Raw genomic sequence first — 18,690 nt, forward strand, 5'->3', positions numbered from 1 at the left:
ATACCTTTCCCATGCGTAAACAACTCTCGAACCCTCATTTTTGAAATTCGCAAACCTTCTTTTGGTTTTTCTAACATTTTCCCTCGAATAATTGTTGGTGGCGACTCCCGCGTGTTCTCCTTTTTGGAAAATGCTCACTTCGATCTTGCCTCGCCCTCCCGCCAAAGGGTAGGTTGCAACAATCCTGTTGAGAAGAAGCTTGTTAGAATCCTGTTGAGAAGACCAAACTATTGAAGACATTAATAAGGTGGAGAAGTCTACACCAAAGGAAGACAATAATGTGGCTGACTTTGAACCAGTTCAGCTGCCTATTCAGAATCTGAATACTGATGTTTAGAGTGATGTTGGTGTCCATCAACTTGGAGATGAGGTAGATTTTCCTACTGATGATGATGAAGAGGGGCATGACATGTCACAAGATGAATATCTTGGTGATGCTACCAAACCACCTAAAGTTCAACTCAGGAGGTCCAACAAGGAGAGACAACCTTTTGGGACTTATTCTCCTAATGAGTATGTGATCCTAACAGATGATAGAGAACCTGAGTGCTTTAGAGAGGCTATGGAAAGTGAAGAAAAAAGAAAGTGACTGGATGCAATGAAGGATGAGATGAAATCCGTACATGATAATCACACTTTTGATTTAGTGAAGTTACCTAAGGGTAAGAGGGCCTTGGATAACAGGTGGATCTATAGGGTGAAGTATGGGAGTAACTCTACATCTCTGAGGTACAAAGCCAAATTAATGGTGAAGAGCTATAGTCAAAGGAAGGGTGTTGATTTTAATGAGATCTTCTCTCCCGTGGTCAAAATGTCATCCATTAGAATCGTGTTGAGTTTGGCTTCTACTCTTGATTTAGAGGTAGAGAAAATGGATGTAAAAATTGATTTCCTTCATGGTGATTTAGAGGAAGAGATCTACATGAAGCAACCTAATGGTTTTCATGTTGAAGGGAAAGAAGACTATGTGTGTAGGCTGAGAAATAGCCTATATGGTTTGAAACAGGCTCCGAGGTAGTGGTACAAGAAGTTTGAGTCTGTTATGTGTGAGCAAGGCTACAGAAAGATTACTTCTAACCATTATGTCTTTGTTAGAAACTTTCTGATGATGACTTCATTATCCTATCATTGTATGTTGATGTCATGCTTATTATTGGGAAAAATGTTTCCAGGATTGTCAAGTTGAAGAAGCAATTGGGTGTGTCATTTGCCATCAAGGACATGGGAGCTACTAAATAGATTCTTGGTATAAGAATCATGCGTGACAGAAAAGAGAATAAGTTGTGGTTGTCACAAGAACACTACATTAAAAGACTGTTGCTGAGATTCCAGATGGAAAAGGTTAAGGTGGTGAGCACTCCTCTTGCTAGTCATTTTAAGTCGAGTTAACAAAGTCCATCAAATGAAGCTGAGAAATTAGATATGCAACGGGTTCCTTATGTATATGCGGTGGGAAGTTTGATGTATGCAATGGTATGCACAAGACCAGATATAGCACATGTTATTGGTACAGTCAATAGATTTTTGTCAAACCTAGGTAGAGAGCAATGAAATGCTGTGAAATGGATTTTGAGGTATCTTCATGGTATTATTGATATAAGGCTTTGTTTTGGTGGTGATGAGTTTACTTTAGTGGGGTACTTAGACTCAGATATGGCTGGAGACATTGATTCTAGGAAGTCCACTTTGGGCTATTTGATTAAATTTGTAGAGGGTTGTGACTTGGCAGTCCAAGCTGCAAAGGTGTGTAGCTTTGTCTACTACAGAGGCAGAATTCATTGCCATTACCGAAGCATGCAAAGAGTTGCTATGGGTGAAGAAATTCTTGCACGATAGATAATGCATATATAGCTATAAGGATGGTCTTAAAATGGGTAGATAGATAATACATATATAGCTACATTATGTCACGTAAAATCATATGTTGAGTGGTGGTTAAGATTGAATAAAAATAGAGAGTTAGATCAAGTACATGACCATTCACATGAATAAATTATGATTTAGACACATGGCAGTGCAATTTGTACTATCATATCTCATAGTAATAATAGTCATGATGGATTTCAACAAAAGCAAGATGAGAGATAGTGTGAGTGAGAGTTCAAGAGAAAGCGAGAAAGGGTGACAAGTGGACTTTGGTTAGGAAACGGGGCAAAGACAACCATACAACAACCACATAAGGTGTTGGATTTTTTACGCTCCCTTCCTATGTGGAGTAAAGGCCCAAATGACAAGGCCTATTTTGTCTCACTTGTTTCAGTGGAGAGGGATCAGATTTTGGTGTAAGAGAGAGACTCATTTGTGAGGGAAAACAGTTACAAAACATTAAGAGAGAAAGAAGAGAAAAAATCATTGTGATTTTCGTACACCCACCAGAAAGCATTTTTCAGATTGCAACTGCAGATTCTTTCACCGTTGGATCGGGCTAATGTTTGGACAGTAAGTTCTACACACGTGATAATTCAAATTGTCTAGTTGGATTGTTAAAATGATTTCTAGAGAGGGAGATAAATGCTTCGCATTTCCTGTCTGCATTTGGTTTTTTCATCTTTTTGTTTCTCTATTGTAAGCATTGGTGCTTGGTTTTGGTTTTGCTGTCTGTAGCACGTTTCAGTGCACTTGTTTGAGACTCTCTTGTACCTTTATTGATTATAGTGGAGTTATTTCTTTGGTCTGAATGACTCATGGTTTTTACCCTTGCTTAAGGGTTTTCCACGTTAAACAAATTGTGTCTCTTGTGTGCTCTTGATTTCTACTTTGCACTCTATGTTTTATCGGTGCTCCTCACGGGTTCTTGCAAGTTTGGGGGAATTTATTTCCGCTACCTATTGCTCTGTTATTGAGTTAGCCTGTTTTCCCCATTAGAAGGTTCCTGGCATGACATTGTTAGTGGTAGAAGGATGAGACCATGTAATTGAATGGACAAACATCCTTCATCTTCACTAATTTTCCATCCAACTACAAGGCCAAGGACATGTGGAATGTGTTTAAGATTTATAGGAAAGTTACAGAAGTCTTCGTCCCAAGTAGGACAGACAAATATGGGAAGCGATTTGGATAAGCCTTTTTTTCTGGTGTGAAATATGCTAAGATAATGGGTCTTACCTTAGATAAGATATTCATTGGAAATCCAAAGTAATGGGTTAACACGCCAAAATTTGCCAAAGAAGGAGACAATAATAGCAAGACTGAGTTGGCAGGATCCAGAAAGAAAGGGGCGATGAAGAAGCTAGAGAGATAAGATATTAGAGGGAATCCGAGTGCTAGGGGTAATGAACAGTCATATCCTAGTGTCATCAACAAACGACCAACATGTTAATCAACAGAAAAGGTGGAAGACGAGTAGGTATCCTGGTGCATGGTATTTCTTTTAACTTGAAGAAGAAGGACAAAAAGAGGCTAAACAGGGCATGTGTGGGGAGAGTGGTCAACAAAAGGGATTCATATATCAAATAGCAAAAGCTTAATCTTGAAGGCATTTTTTGGGATAAAGGTGACCCTTATGGGATCATCATTGTTCCTTTCGGAATCGCATGATGAGAAGGATCTAACGAAATACATCAATAGAGAAGTCGATTGGGTGGGAGAATGGTTTGATGAGATAACTAGTTGATCCTATATGAGTGGACAATGAGCGCCTGGTATGGATAAAATGGTTTGGAGTGCTTGCATATGCATGGTCAGAGGATTAAGATCCTTGGATCATGCTATGGTGTATATATGTACATGGATGAAGAGACAAAGGATAAGACCAGATTGGATATGGCAAGGATACTAATACGTACAAATTCATAGGATATTATCAGCTATTTGGTTAAAGCTCCGATTGATGGAAATCTTTTCAAAATTAAGATGGTGGAGGAGAAATCGAAGGATTATGCTGAATGCCTATTGTGTAGAAATAGAAAAAAAAATTGTATCAGATTATGAAGATTTTGATGCAGCAGAGGATGCTTCCTTTCCGGAGAACTTTGTTGATAATGAGGTGTCAAAGGAGGATGGTGATGTAGCTCTATTTGGAGCTTGTAGGCCTTGTATCTTCTTCATCAATGGATTTTTTTGCTTCATAAAGATCAATGTCAGCGGAATGGAGAAGGAAGAATGATGATTAGAGACGTCATTTCAAGGAGAAGGTGAGTCAAGAACAAGTTCACCACCATAGAAAACCATGGATAAGAGCTTGAAGGTAGGAGAAGATGAGTGGAGTGAGAAGAAGCATGAAATTTTATGCCTCAAATAAGGTCTGAACTTTGAATTGTAATTCTCAAATGATCAAAGTTGAAAAAATGCACACACAAGGCCTCTATTTATAGCTTAAGTGTCACAAAATTTGAGGAAAATTTGAATTTCTATTCAAATTTCACTTGAATTTGAATTTGAATTTGAGAAGGCAAAATTTTACTAATTATGATGAGTGAATTTTAGCTATGGTTTAGCCCACTAATCCAAGATCAAGTCCAAGATGCTCCACTAAGTGTGCTTAGGTATCATGAGGCATGTAAAACATAAAGGACATGCACAAAGTGTGACTATATGATGTGGCAATGAGGTGTTGCAGGCAAATGCTCACCTCCCCCTCTAAAATTTAATTGGATTGGGCTTCTCGCAATTCAATTAAATTTATCTCCTAACACACACATCAAATATTCACTTAATGCATGTGAAATTACAAAACTACCCTTAATACAAAAACTAGTTTAGGTGACCTAAGATAAAAGGGCTAAAAAATCCTACATTACTAAAGTACCCTACCTACATTATGGAGCCCTAAATACAAGGCCCAAAAATAATGAAATCCTAATCTAATATGTACAAAGATGAGTGGACTCATACTTAGCCCATGGGCCCAAAATCTACCATAAGGCTCATGAGAACCCTAGGGCCTTCTCTTGCCTCTCTGCCCTAATCTTCGTGGAGTCTTCTATCCAATGCCCTTGGGGGTAGGATTGCATCAGATGACACGAGTTTTTTTAATATTCAAAATTCAAATTTTAAATGAGCACATAGGGGTCACGTGAAGTGAGTAATGTCGCACATAAAGTGCCTACCACTCAGGAATTGGATAATGGCCCTTTGGGCACAACTGTAGCCTATATAGAATTCCATTGCTCTATCTCGGATAGACAATAGGAGACATCAATTATATCTTTAGGTCGAACCAATAGGGCTCGCTACACCTTTATTTTTCGCCCAAAGAAACAACCAATGAAAATATCAATCATGGTCCAATGCTCATGCCTAAAAGCATAGTGCAACCAGATGGTGGGGTTGGATCTTTGGGTGGGCCTCCACAAATGGCATTGGTAATTCCTCGTATGAGTACTCACAATGTAGATCCCACATCTGTAGATAGCGGGTATCCAACATCCATAAAGCCAAATTTTTTTATTGTCATTAATGATTCAAATATTGTTAGATGTAATTGACGACACAAAGCAAAATCAGTGGGAGGGGTAGCCAACAAATCTTGGGAATTGGCGAAATTGATTGGTGTAAGCAGGACGAGTCAAGATGATATATATTAAGAAGTTTCAAAAAATGGAAGATAAGGATCGAGTAGCGAGACTTTCTAGTGGGTTTAATGAATGAGTCTTATAAGGATTATTTCCTTAAATACAAGGGGGCAGGATCATGCGAAAAGGCATCACATTTAATCCTTAATTGAAGTCAATAACATTGATTTTTGCATGTTACAAGAATCAAAATGTGAGAGTATAGAGTTGGGCCTAGTCTATGATATCTAGGGAAGTAGGAGTGGAGATCCAAAATGGCAATTTAGACCTTCAGTAAGGAGGGCGAGGGGTCTTTTGAGCATTTAGCGGAAGAAGGATGTCAACATAAGATTTGAATTCTAAGGGTGATGGCTTTTTGGGGGTGTGTTTCTTGTGGAAAGGTGCAAGCGGACCAATAATAGTGGTAAATATTTACTCTTTGAATCATTTAATTGGAAAGAAAAAGTTATAGCATGATCTATGTATGTGGAAATGGGGGTTTAGGGTAAAGCTATGGTGTGTAGCTAAAGACTTCAATGCAGTTAGTTGTGTGAGTGTGCGAGTGAAAGGAAGGGAAGGTCTTCAACAATCAACATCTCAAAAATTGAAGAATTCAGTTCCTTCATTCAAGATATGGAATTGATGGATGCCCTGGTAAAGGGTAAGAATTCACATGGATTAGCCTTGATGGTGAGTCCATGAGTCGTTTGGATTGGTTTTTTATGACAGAAGATCTCATACTCAGATTGGGCAAAGGAACATTTCAAACCATTGCTAGGTTATGGTGAAAAATGAAATTAAAAACTGGGGTCCTAAACCATTTCATTTTTTCAATTACTACCTTGAGCACCCTGATTTCAAAAATATGGTTGCAGTGTGTTAGAATCAAACGAATGTGCAAGTTTGGAACTTTACAATGTTAAAAGAAAATGATAGCATTAAAGATCAAGATTAAAAGCTGGAGTAGGGAGACCTTCGACGGCTTGGATGGGAAAATTGAAGAGTTGGTCAAATAAAGGGATGTGCTTGATAAAAACATGATTGAGGGGCAGATCCAGTGCTCAAATAAAAAAAGATTACTCTCTATGGAATTCTAGAGATGTATTAGACAGAAAGAAAGCATGTTGCTTCAAAAATCCAAGGTCAGATGGATTAAACTGAGAGACTCTAATACCAGATATTTTCATTCTTAAATGAGATTTAGATAGCAAAGGAACCAATTAACAACAATACAATCATAGAATGGGTGGATAGACAATGTTGGTGGTGTGAAAGATGCAGTGAGGAATCATTTTGAGGAGGCTTATTGGGAGCCAGAACTTGACAGACCAAATTTGGATGGAATAGAATTCAAATGTCTCGATTCTATGGAGTCTGAATCCTTAGTTGCTGATTTTGCATATGAGGAAATTAAAGTGGTAGTGTGGAGCTGTGGCAATGGGAAAAGTTCTAGACCAAATGGATTTAACTCAAATTTTTTTAAAGAGTGTTGGAGTATAGTTGGGAAGGATGTATGTGATAGAGTGCATGAATTTTTTTGTAACACTGAACTACCAAAGGCAATTATAGCCTCCTTTATAACATTGATACCAAAGCAGGATTATCCTTTGGGCCTGGCTGATTTTCATCATATATCATTGATAAGCAACATTCATAAGATTATATCAAAGCTGATAGCGGAAATGATTAAGGTACTTCCTTCAATTATATATATGAATGCCATTTTGCCTTTATCTCGGGTTAAGGGAAGGCTTGACGGGGTTCTAGATGCTAATGAACTAATTGACTGGACTAAGAGAAATGGGCGAAAGGTAATCATGGTTAAGGTTGATTTCCAAAAAGCTTATGACTCTGTAAGCTGGTCCTTTTTGGATTACATGATGAGAAGGCTTGGATTTGATGAAAAATAGAGGTCTTGGATAAAAACGATAGTATTTTCAAGAAACATATTAGTTCTTGTGATTGGAAGTCCCACAACACAATTTGAAACTAGAAGAAGTCTAAAACAAGGGCATCCCTTAGCCCCTTTCCTGTTTCTTAATGTAGCTGAAGGATTTTCAAGATTAATGAGAAGCACGGTGGAGAAGGATGTTTTCAAAGGCTTTCGAATGGATAATGAGACACATTTCTCTATCTTGTAGTATGTAGATGATTCGATAATTGTTGGTGAAGAAAGTCAAGATAACCTATGGGCATTAAAAGCAATCTTAAAAAATTATGAATTGGTCTCAGGTCTTAAAGTCAACTTTCATAAAAGTGGTATATATGGGATTAATATTGATGGTCTGTTTTTACAAGCAGTAGAGAACTTTTTGTATTGCAACATTGGTACTTTGCCTCTTAAGTTCCTAGGGATCCCGATAGGGGCTAATGCACGTAGATGCCATACATGGGAACCAATTATAGCTATTTTCCAAAAGAGACTTGTGGGTTGGAGAAGGAAACACTTATATATGGGAGGGGGAGTGGTCATGATAAATTTTGTTTTAAACAACTTACCCCTTTATTTCTTTTCTTTTTACAGGGCCTCGAGGAAGGTTATCTAGTCATCAGTTATAATACAATGCAAATTTTTGTGGCAGGGTGGTCTAAAAATCAAAAGACTAATTAGGTATCATGGGAGAACATATGTCTCCTGAAGCAAGAAAGTGGTTTAGGTAGCAAGAATCTAGAGAAATTCAACATTTGCCTACTAGCTAAATGGCGGTGGCAATTTCTAACATACAGATCAATGCTTTGGTACAAGTCATTATCATATAGATATGATAATTTGCAATAGTCTCACCAGATGACAACAAATACTTCAAAATTATGGAAGGATATTTGTGGATTAGATTCTAATGAAGCAAGCCCTACTAGGTGGTTCTCAGATCAAGTGTAGAGAAAGGTAAGAGATGGAAAACAAAATTATATTATGATCAGATAGATAGTTGGGAGAGAATTGTCTTAAAGATTCTTTTCCAAGGTTGTGTTTCAAATAGCAGCAACCAAAGAAGCATGCCTGGTTGAGCTAGTACCAACACCAACAACAAGATTAGAATGAAGATGGGTATAGAGGCACAATCTATTAATCTAGGAGAATGAGCTTCTTCAACAACTCGAGGATAAGCCTCAACAAGTATATATGGAAGGAAATTTTGAGGACTCATGGGAGTGTAAAGGAGATGATTCAAAAAGATCTTTTGTTGCCTCAACATATAAAATCATAATTCAACACCAATCCAATGAGTCAAATTAATTACAACAATATTTGATCTTAAAACATTTGTGGGCAAGTGATGTGCCTTCAAAGGTTCTTGTATTCTCTTAGAGATTGATTCGGGACAGGCTACCAACATGTCAATAGCTGCAACGAAGAGGTATCCAGATTTCACAAATATCTCATTCTTGCACCTTTTGCCACTCAAACATAGAGGATAGAGAACATTTATTCAAGGGATGCACATTTTCTGTTGGGATATGGAACATTGTATTCACTTAGTTGGGTATTTCAATGGCAATTCCTATGGATATTGTTTGATTATATGAATAGATGGGATTCTTTATCAGAGGAACTAAAATAAAACAATGGAAGTTTCTATTTTGACATGTTACTTTTTGGTGCTTATGGGATGTTAAAAATGAAATCTTCTTCAAGGGTGGGATAACAGATGCTGGAAATACAGTTTCAAAGATACAAATGTTATCTCAACAATGGTTTGTGTACAAGAAAGGTGTCAAACCGAGACTGTTTTACTCCTCTTGGTGCATGAACCCATTGGGATGCTTTTAATTATGATCTTGGAAGGCTATAGTCGAGATTCATACTTGAGAAGGACTTTTTTGTGATGTTTGCATAGTATCTTACTCTACAGCCTTCTCCAACTTTTTGTAATCTATTTGCATTTCAAAAAATAATAATGGATTTCAACAACATAAAATGTATCAGTTAATAAATAGAAGCAGTGTTAGTAGTTCATAAACTATTTAGCATTTTTATTTTAGGTTTTGCTAGCCAGTGCCCTAAGGGCATTAATTAAGAAACTAAAAGGAGAATGCATTTACTGTATAAATCATAGGAAACCATAAAAATATCATGGGCAGTGTAATTTTCCACCTCCCAATAAAAATATTTCTACTTTATGTTCCTTAACCAATGTCCTTAGCACACTAATTAGCATTTGTCTTTTACTTTTTATCCCCCTTACTAAACATTGTCTAATCTTGGTCGTGAACTATTTTTCCATTTTGTTTTAGTCATATTATTAAAGTTCTTTTCATTAAATGATGAGTTGGTAATAGATATATGGTGATAAAGATCAGTCACATATAGTTAGCGGACTAAGAGTTTTGTTATGCATTTTAGTTAGATGATAATGACCCTTAGAGTATGCTACGTCTAGGTGAGAGATAACTTTAAATCCTTTTTAGGCAAAAGTTGTTTTGAGATTAGAAGAAACCTAAGATTAAGATGAGACGCCCTTAACTAGTAGCCAAACCAGAAAGTTATTTTAGGATTCCTTGAATTAACCTTACCCTTATTAAACATGACTTGAGTAAGTTTAAGCTTTCTGATGAAATTCCTGTAAGGAGTAAACCTTAAGTTTGAACAAGTTTATAGAAGTGAGAAGTGATACGTTTTGCTTATTCAGTTAACACCCAATTAGTATCAGGTAGGAAACCTTAGAGTGGAACCGTTACAATTTCTTGAACCTAAGTGAGAGTTATGAGTCAAGTATACGAAAGTGAGAAAAATCGTGTTGAAGGAAGAGGCTTAAACCTGAGGGTAGGCAAATCATGTATTCTCGATAGTCATTTGTGGACTAGAATTGGTAGAGTGTGAGAGTCTCGAAACTCATATTTTCTTTTATTGAATAGTTCCATGTTCGAAAAAGAGTCGACCATTTGGTCAGTCACGTTTTCTTGTGTATGTTTATTTGTTTCAAATTGTTATCAGTGTCTCCTATGATATTACCCTACTCCAAATAGTATGTCATTCACATTCTACTGTTGAGATGTCACTCTCATGAGAAGACTTAACTTATGAAATACTATCATTGAGGGAACGAAGATCACCAAATTTAGTCGTCAAGTGCAGAGGAGTCTTGTGGTTGAACTCACTGAAAGGAGCTTCAACTGGGCACACAACTTGGTATTGAGAACCATATGCGTAATATCTTTTTCTTGGTCTGTCGACAAAGTTTCGGGGACGGAACTTCTTTTAAGGGGGGTGAAATTGTAACATCCCATTTTTCGTAAATAAATTAAAAAGGTTTTTTAGTTTAAAAAAATAGAGTTTTAGAAAATGGTGGGGTTTTTATAATTAAATAAATAAGGAGAAATAATTGTATTAAAATAATGATTTGAAGGAAAAAAAAAAAGATATTTGATTTATTCATTTGATAGGAAATAAAATAGAGTTCCTTTTTATAAAATAATAAAAATAAATAAATAGAGTAAATAATAGGTTATGAATACCCTAACTATAAATAGAGACATGTTAGGTGGGTTTCAACGCCTCCTCTTTCTCTCAATTTTGTTTTCTCTTTTCCCCTCCCAAAACCCTATATTTTCCCTACATACACTCAAACCTGTCTTAGTAAATTGACAATCTCGAACTTGTTAACTGTTGGATCATCGAGATATTTCAGCATCAGGTTCGCAACTCATTTCTGAGCATTCTCACCGTTGGAAATTGTGAAAAAAAAATGTTGGAGCTAAGAGAAATGTCCTTCGCATTGTAGCTTTCTCTTTTCCCGTAGAGACTCGAAACCTGTCCAATAAAACTACGATACAAACTAGTTAACCGTTGGATCATTGTGAAATTTAGGCACCTGGTTGGCAATTCAATTCTTCACACCGCCACCGTTGGGATTTGTGAAATAATATTCATGGAGAGAGAAAAGTGAATCGCACAAAGATAGTACAAAATGAAGACTTTAATCTCTTCTCCTTCTCTCTAATGCTTAGAAACCCTATCAGAGCAAATCAAAGGAAAAGCTTGAGGAATCTTAGGAAATTGCTAGAGATGTCGTTATCACTGTCAGTATACACAGGTGAGCCTACTTAGAGGTAAGAGATGAGTTTATCGCAATTGGGGTTAGAATGAACTTGTGTAGGGATCTTTAGAGGATTAAATTGAGGTTTATTTTGAGATGTTTACTGAGTTATAATTTTTCCTTTACGATTATAAATACAATATTGTTGTGTTTTACGTACCAATTGATGTTTTGATGGAAATTGATTGATAAATTTGAGTGCTCTTGATGTTTTCATGTTTTGAACTATGATTTCAATATAATTGTGTGGAATTGTTTAAGGGGTTTTACTATCCATGTTGTGAGAAGCATTTTGTATAAATTGTTATATTGTGATTATGAAATGGTGATTCAAATTGTGAGTAAGTGACAAATTGAACCTGTGATGAATGATATGTGTATTGAGATGTTATATGTATTAAGTTGTAAACTATGAACTGTACAATCACACAATTGTAAGACCCTTCAAGGGCAACGAGTTTTTGCGTGACGAGTATCGTGATGGGATCCACTGTGGGAACCCGACGAGTTGAATCACTTTGAAGCACAATGAGTTAAAATGATTTTAAAAACAATTGAGCAGTTGTGTGTATTGCATAGTTCATTGGTAAAGTGTATATGATTCATGAGGTGTGATAACATGTTAAATTGAGATTATACCATTGTGATTGAGACCAAATGTATGTGATAAATTGAGTATGTATTGACTTGTAATACATGTGCATTGAGATGTTGTGTGCATTGAGTTATGAGCTATGAATCGTACAATCACACGACTATAAGACTCTTTAAGGGCGACAAGTTAATGCACGACGAATATTATGATGGGAACCACTATGGGGACCCGACAAGTTTAATCACAAGCGCGACAAGATAAAATTATTGTGAGAACAATTGATGAGTCGTGTGTTTTGTACAGTTCATAGAGTTTGTGTGTTAAAATGTTTTCTGGGTTGGACCTGAATCAGGAGGGAGAGGCCCTAATGGACTCTTCGGAGTGTAGGCCTTGGAGGCAAATACACCCAGTTTGAGTGATCCTCTAAGCTTGTGCCAATCCCACATGGTTGGAGCATTCTTGCAAAACAGCGTGACCCCAACTGGTCTCTCTATGATTTTACCTAGTGAGAGTGACCTAACTTACTAGTGTATGGTTTGACTTGTTATGTACTCCTAGGCGCCCGACGAGGTTTTTCAATGAAACGGTACCACATTGCATATAGGATTGAGTCTTAGTGTATTTGTTGCATAACGCTTGTGTATTGATAGATATTGATTGATTTAGTAATATTGTGTTTTGATCCTTGAGTACGTGAATGTTGTGAAAATGAACGAGACATGTGTTGTGATGTGATGTTACACGACAAAGTGGTGGAATGACGCGAACTATGTTTAAGTAAGTTGTATCTCATTTATATGATATGTATATCTATGTTGTCTCATTTCTCTCTATTAGCTAGGAATGTGATAACTCACTCCCCGGGTGCTATTTGTGTTAGGATCTTGTGATGATCTTGAACCTTGTGTTCGTGGGAGCATATGGATAGGTGGATGACTATGAAGAACCTCATGCTAGAGGACGCTGTAGAAGCAAGCTTCATGATGATGAATCAAGTTGATTTAAGTAGTTTTGATGATGACAAAAAGCCCAAGAGAATGATTTCAAGATTGAGTCAACAAGTTCAAGATCAAGATTAAATTAAGATTCAAGAAATGACATCAAGAAGAATCAAGAATCAAGAGAAAATGATTTCACAAGGGAAGTATTGAAAAGAATTTTTCAAAAACCAAACATAGCACATTTTTGTTTTACAAGAAAAGTTTTTCTCAAAATTTTCTTAGTAACCAGAGTTTTTACTCTTTGGTAATCGATTACCAGTTTCCTGTAATCGATTACCAGTGGCAAAGTTTGATTTCAAAAAGCTTTTAACTGAATTTGCAATGTTCCAATTGATTTTTAAATGGTGTAATCGATTACAATATATTGGTAATCGATTACCAGTGTATCTGAACGTTGAAATTCAAATTCAATTGTGAAGAGTCATATCTTTTCATAAAATGCTTTGTGTAATCGATTACATGGTTTTGGTAATTGATTACCAGTGACAAGTTTTGAATAAAAAGTCAAGAGATGTAACTCTTCCAATGGTTTTCAGTTTTTTCTCAAGGTTATAACTCTTCCAATGGTTTTCTTGACCAGGCATGCAGAGTCTATAAAAGCAAGACCTTGACTTGCATTTTAATAACACTTACAACTTTTAGAATTTCTTGAACAACTTTTGAGAAATCTTGAAACCTTTGCTTCTCATCTTTCTTCTTCTTCCTTTGCCAAAAAGCTTTCCAAGTTTTCTGTTTTCCAAACCTTGTTCTTTTGCAGAAAACAAAAGTGTGTTATATCTTTTCATTCTCTTCTCCCTTTGCGAAAAAGAATTCGACAAGGACTAACTGTCTGAATTCTTTTTGTGTCTTTCTTCTCCCTTTTCCAAAAGAACAAAGGACTAACCACCTGAATTCTTTTGTGTCTCCCTTCTCCCTTTTCAAAGAATTCAAAAAGACACAGTCTGAAAATTCTTTTGATTCTTCCATTTCCCTTAAACAAAAGATTTCAAAGGACTAACCGCCTGAGATATCTTTTGTTTCCCCTTTACAAAGATTCAAAGGACTAACCGCCTGAGAACTTTGTCTTAACACATTAGAGGGTACATCCTTTGTGGTACAAGTAGAGGATACATCTACTTGGGTTGTTGTAACTGAGAACAAGAGAGGGTACATCTCTTGTGGATCAGTTCAAGTGGAGGGTACATCCACTTGGTTGTTCAAAGAGAACAAGGGAGGGTACATCCCTTGTGGATCTTTGCTTGTAAAGGTTTTTACAAGGTTGAAAAGAAATCTCAAGGACCGCATGTTGCTTGGGGACTGGATGTAGGTATGGGTTGTTGCCGAACCAGTATAAAATTCTTGTGTTTGTCTTCTTCTTCCCTACACTCTTTAATTTCTGTTGTGCACTTTAATTATCGCTTTTACTTTTGGTTAAGTTTCTATTTTTGTTCTTTACTTTCTTAACATTATAGTAAAAGCCTAATTGAATCTAGTAACATTAAGAAGGATAGATTTTTAATTAGTAAATGTTCATTAATAATTAATTCAACCCCCCCTTCTTAATTATTCCAAGGCCACTTGATCCAACAGATGCAGGAACACAATGTTATGATAGGATGTGACATTGAGGTATAGGTTTCTATATTAATAGCATGAAGTCTTGGAAAACCTTTTTTTGAGTTGAGATGATTTATTATTTATTTGGACAAGTTTTATTATGATGTTAAGAAAGTGAATATGAATCTTTTATCCTTTTGAAAGACTTTTATTTAAATGTGTTTCAAAAACTTTTAATTAATTCTGATTTCTTATTTCTTTTATTATTAGTACATATATGTGAGGAGTAGAGAGCGTCACAAATATAAGTTTTTCCTTTTGGTGTTTAAATGCATTTTATAAACCTCAACAGGTTAGGGCCTTGGCTTTTAGGAACCTCAATTGGTTGGGGAGTGAGGAAGTGGGAAAAAAATAGAGAAGGAAAAGGAGTGTTTGTGTTGACTATGTGGTTGGGGAAGGTTACAAAAGGAAAGACAAATTAGAGGAAGAGAAAAGTTTGGTAGGAAAGAAGATCTCTTTGGCTCAGAATAATAGTTTGAAAATTTTTAATGGTTTGAGCTCATATCTGTTGGTGACTAGTGAAAATTTGTGGTGCCAAGTCTTTATTTTCATAAAACAATGATAGTGTGGGTTGACAATTCAGATTTGAAATGACAAAAGGGTGTTGTGTGTAATGTTTGAAAAACATAGGAGATGCATGTGTAATATGTATAAACTACATGGTGTATATGTAATTTGTAAGTGCATATGCTGTATGAAGATTTTGATGATGAAAAAAGATTGAAGCTATTCAATGTTGATTCAAGTCAAGATCAAGAAATCAAGAGAAATGATTTACAATAGTCCTTTATATGTTAAAAGAATCTCTTAAAAAAGGTTGCAAAGGTTTGGCCTTAAAAGACTTAAGTTTTAAAATACCTTATAAAGTTTTTAAGTAAATATTACATCTTGAAAATTATGTATTTCTCTCAGGTAATCGATTACCAAAGGCTGTAATCGATTACCAGAAGCAAAAATGATTTTAAACAGCTTTCAAAAAAGTTTGAATTTGAAATTTAAAAGTTGTAATCGATTACCACTATTATGTAATCGATTACCAATCACGAAAGTTTTTGAAATTTAAACTGAAAAGTTATGACTCCTCAAAATTAATTGTGTAATCGATTAACACAGATCTGTAATTGATTACCAGTGAGGAAATTTGAAAAATAACTATGAAAAGTCACAACTCTTCACAAGATTTTTTGAAAGGTCACCAAAGGCCTATAAATATGTGACTTGTGTTCAAAATTCTTTAGATTTTTTCAGAACATTCATCGTACTATCCTCTCACAAGAAAACCTTTGGTCAAACACTTGCAAAATCATTAAGAATTCTTATAAGTTCTTCAAGTTGTATCATTCTTCTCTTAAAGAGAGAAAAACATCTTCTATACTTCAAAAGCAATCTGTTGTTGTAATCATGAGGCAGTGGGTCTCTTGATTTGTGAGTTTTCTTAACACAAGGGAAGGGTATCCCTGAGTGGTTCAAAAGTTGTAAAGGAATTTACAAGTATAGTGAAAATCTCAAGTGGTTTGCTTGAGGACTGGACGTAGGCACATGACGTGGCCGAACCAATATAAAACTGAGTTTGTAATTCTCTCTTCCCTAAACTCTTTTACTTCATTGCAATTTAATTTTTACTTTGCATATTTAAAGAAGCAGTAAGTAAATTGTTCATTACTTCTTTTTCTGCATATTTCTTTTAAAGAGAGAGAATTAAAACTTGTTGGGGAAAATTTTTAAACTTAATTCACCCCCCCCCCCCCCTCTTAAGTTATTGATGCCACTTGTTTAACAAGTGGTATCAAAGCTTAATTCTTGTAAGGTTTAGAAACTTCAAGAATAGTCATGGCCTCATCAAACTTTTTATTTCCCGAAGGGAACTCTATAAATAGGCCTCATATATTCAATGGTGTGGGTTATCATTACTGGAAAACCCGTATGCAAATTTTCATAGAGGCTATAGATTTAAACATCTAGGAAGCCATAGATATTGGTCCTTACATCCCTACTATGGTAGCAGGAAATGCAACTATAGAAAAACCTAGGGAACAATGGGATGAAGAGGAAAAGAAAATGGTACAATATAATTTAAAAGCCAAAAATATAATTACATTTGAATCAGGCATGGATGAATATTTTGGAGTATCAAACTGCAAGAATGCAAAGGAGATATGGGATACCTTACAAGTAACCCATGAAGGAACAACAGATGTAAAAAGGTCTAGAATAAATACCCTAACCCATGAATATGAATTATATAGAATGAATCAAAATGAAACTATACAAGATATGCAAAAGAGATTCACACACATAGTAAATCATCTTGCATCATTAAGAAAGATATTTCCCAATGAGGATCTTATTAACAAAGTTCAAAGATGTTTAAGCAGGGAATGACAACCAAAGGTAACGGCCATTACAGAATCAAGAGATCTTACTAATATGTCTCTTGCAACTTTGTTTGGAAAGCTTCATGAACACGAAATGGAACTCATGAGACTAAATCAACATGAGGAAAATGACAAGAAAAAGAAAGGAATCGCACTTAAAGTTTCGTCTTCAATTTAAGAAGGATGTGATAAAGAAGATTTGAATGAAATAGAGGAAGATGATGATTTTAGTTTCTTCATAAAGAGGTTCAATAAATTTCTAAGAAACAAAGGAAATCAAAGAAGTTCAAATTTCAAACCAAAGAAAAGAGGAGAAGATTCATCCTTTCTTCCAAAGTGTTATGAATGTAATCAACCAGGACATCTGAGAGTTGATTGCCCAAGTTTCAAGAAAAGAATAGAAAAATCTGAAAAGAAAACCTTCTATGATAAGAAAGCAAAGAAGGCTTACATCACTTGGGAAGACAACGATATGGATTCATCCGAAGATTCAGAAAATGAAGTCGTGAATCTAAGTTTGATGGCCAAAAATTATGAAAGCGATGAAAAGGTAACATCTTCTAATAATAACTTATCTATTTCCTTTGATGAACTTCAATATACATTCACTGATTTACATAAAGAATTAGTCAAACTTGTGAAACTAGTTTCATTTTCCAAGAAAACTATTTCAAACTTAGAAAAGGAATTTTTAAAATTAAATGAAGAATTAGAAAATCTTAGAACCGAAGTCAAAACTTTAAAACTAATTGACACAAATCAATCTTCCACCATAAAAGTAATAAATGATAGTAAAGAAGCATCTAATTCATGTAATTGTTGTAGCAAGTTTATAGAAGAAATCAAGGATCTAAAAAATTCTATTTCCAAATTTATTATTGGCAAAAATAATCTAGATATTATATTAGGAAAGCAAAGATGTGTGTTTGATAAGGATAGATTAGGATATACACCCGATAAACAACAAAAATTATATAAAAATTTCTTTGCATCCACTCAAAAGAATAGTTCTCCTTTCTTAACTTGTTTTTACTATGGAAAGAAAGGACATGGTGCATCTACATGCTATTTTAGGAAAAATAGTAATAATATTAAATTGATATGGGCTCCAAAAGGATCTTTTATCAAAGCTGACATTCAAGGACCCGAGAAAGTTTGGGTACCTAAGTCATAAACATTATCATATAGGTTTCTTTGAAGAAGAGTTGGTACATTGATAGTGGATGCTCTAAACACATGATGGGAGATGCATCAAAGTTCACTCATATTTCTCTCAAGAATAGTGGACATGTGACTTATGGCGACAACAATAAAGGTAGAATCCTTGGAGTCGAAAAAATAGGTACAAATTCATCTACCTCCATTGAAAATGTTCTACTTGTTGATGGTCTTAAGCACAGTCTACTAAGTGTTAGTCAATTATGTGATAAAGGCTATCTTGTATCTGTCGCAACCTACCCTTCGGCGGGAGGGCGACGCGTGACTCGCGGCTGCGTCTTCCAAGAAAGGAATGCGCGCGGAGTCGCCACCAACGTTTATTTGAGGAAAACGTCGGAAAAAATGGAAAAGATGTGGTCTACGAATTTTAAGTGA

The 18,690-nt window shown here is 35.5% G+C and overlaps 1 protein-coding gene across 1 annotated transcript; it reads left to right on the plus strand.

The window, feature by feature from the left end:
• Nucleotides 1-1,653: 1,653 nt before the first annotated feature.
• LOC114420383 lies at nt 1,654-7,402 on the plus strand. Its single transcript, XM_028386293.1, has 2 exons — nt 1,654-1,743; nt 6,734-7,402. Exons 1-2 carry the CDS (start codon nt 1,654-1,656, stop codon nt 7,400-7,402), a joined length of 759 nt encoding a protein of 252 aa, XP_028242094.1.
• Nucleotides 7,403-18,690: the final 11,288 nt, after the last annotated feature.

Source organism: Glycine soja, chromosome 7 (assembly GCF_004193775.1).
Source record: "Glycine soja cultivar W05 chromosome 7, ASM419377v2, whole genome shotgun sequence".
Classification (NCBI taxonomy): Eukaryota; Viridiplantae; Streptophyta; class Magnoliopsida; order Fabales; family Fabaceae; genus Glycine; species Glycine soja.

Excerpts from the sequence above, each read along its gene's own strand:
- LOC114420383 (XM_028386293.1), top strand. The coding sequence starts at position 1,654 with ATGGCTGGAGACATTGATTCTAGGAAGTCCACTTTGGGCTATTTGATT. Across the intron at positions 1,744-6,733 it reads TGGCAGTCCAAGCTGCAAAG|AATGGGTGGATAGACAATGT; the intron begins GTGTGTAGCTTT and ends ATACAATCATAG.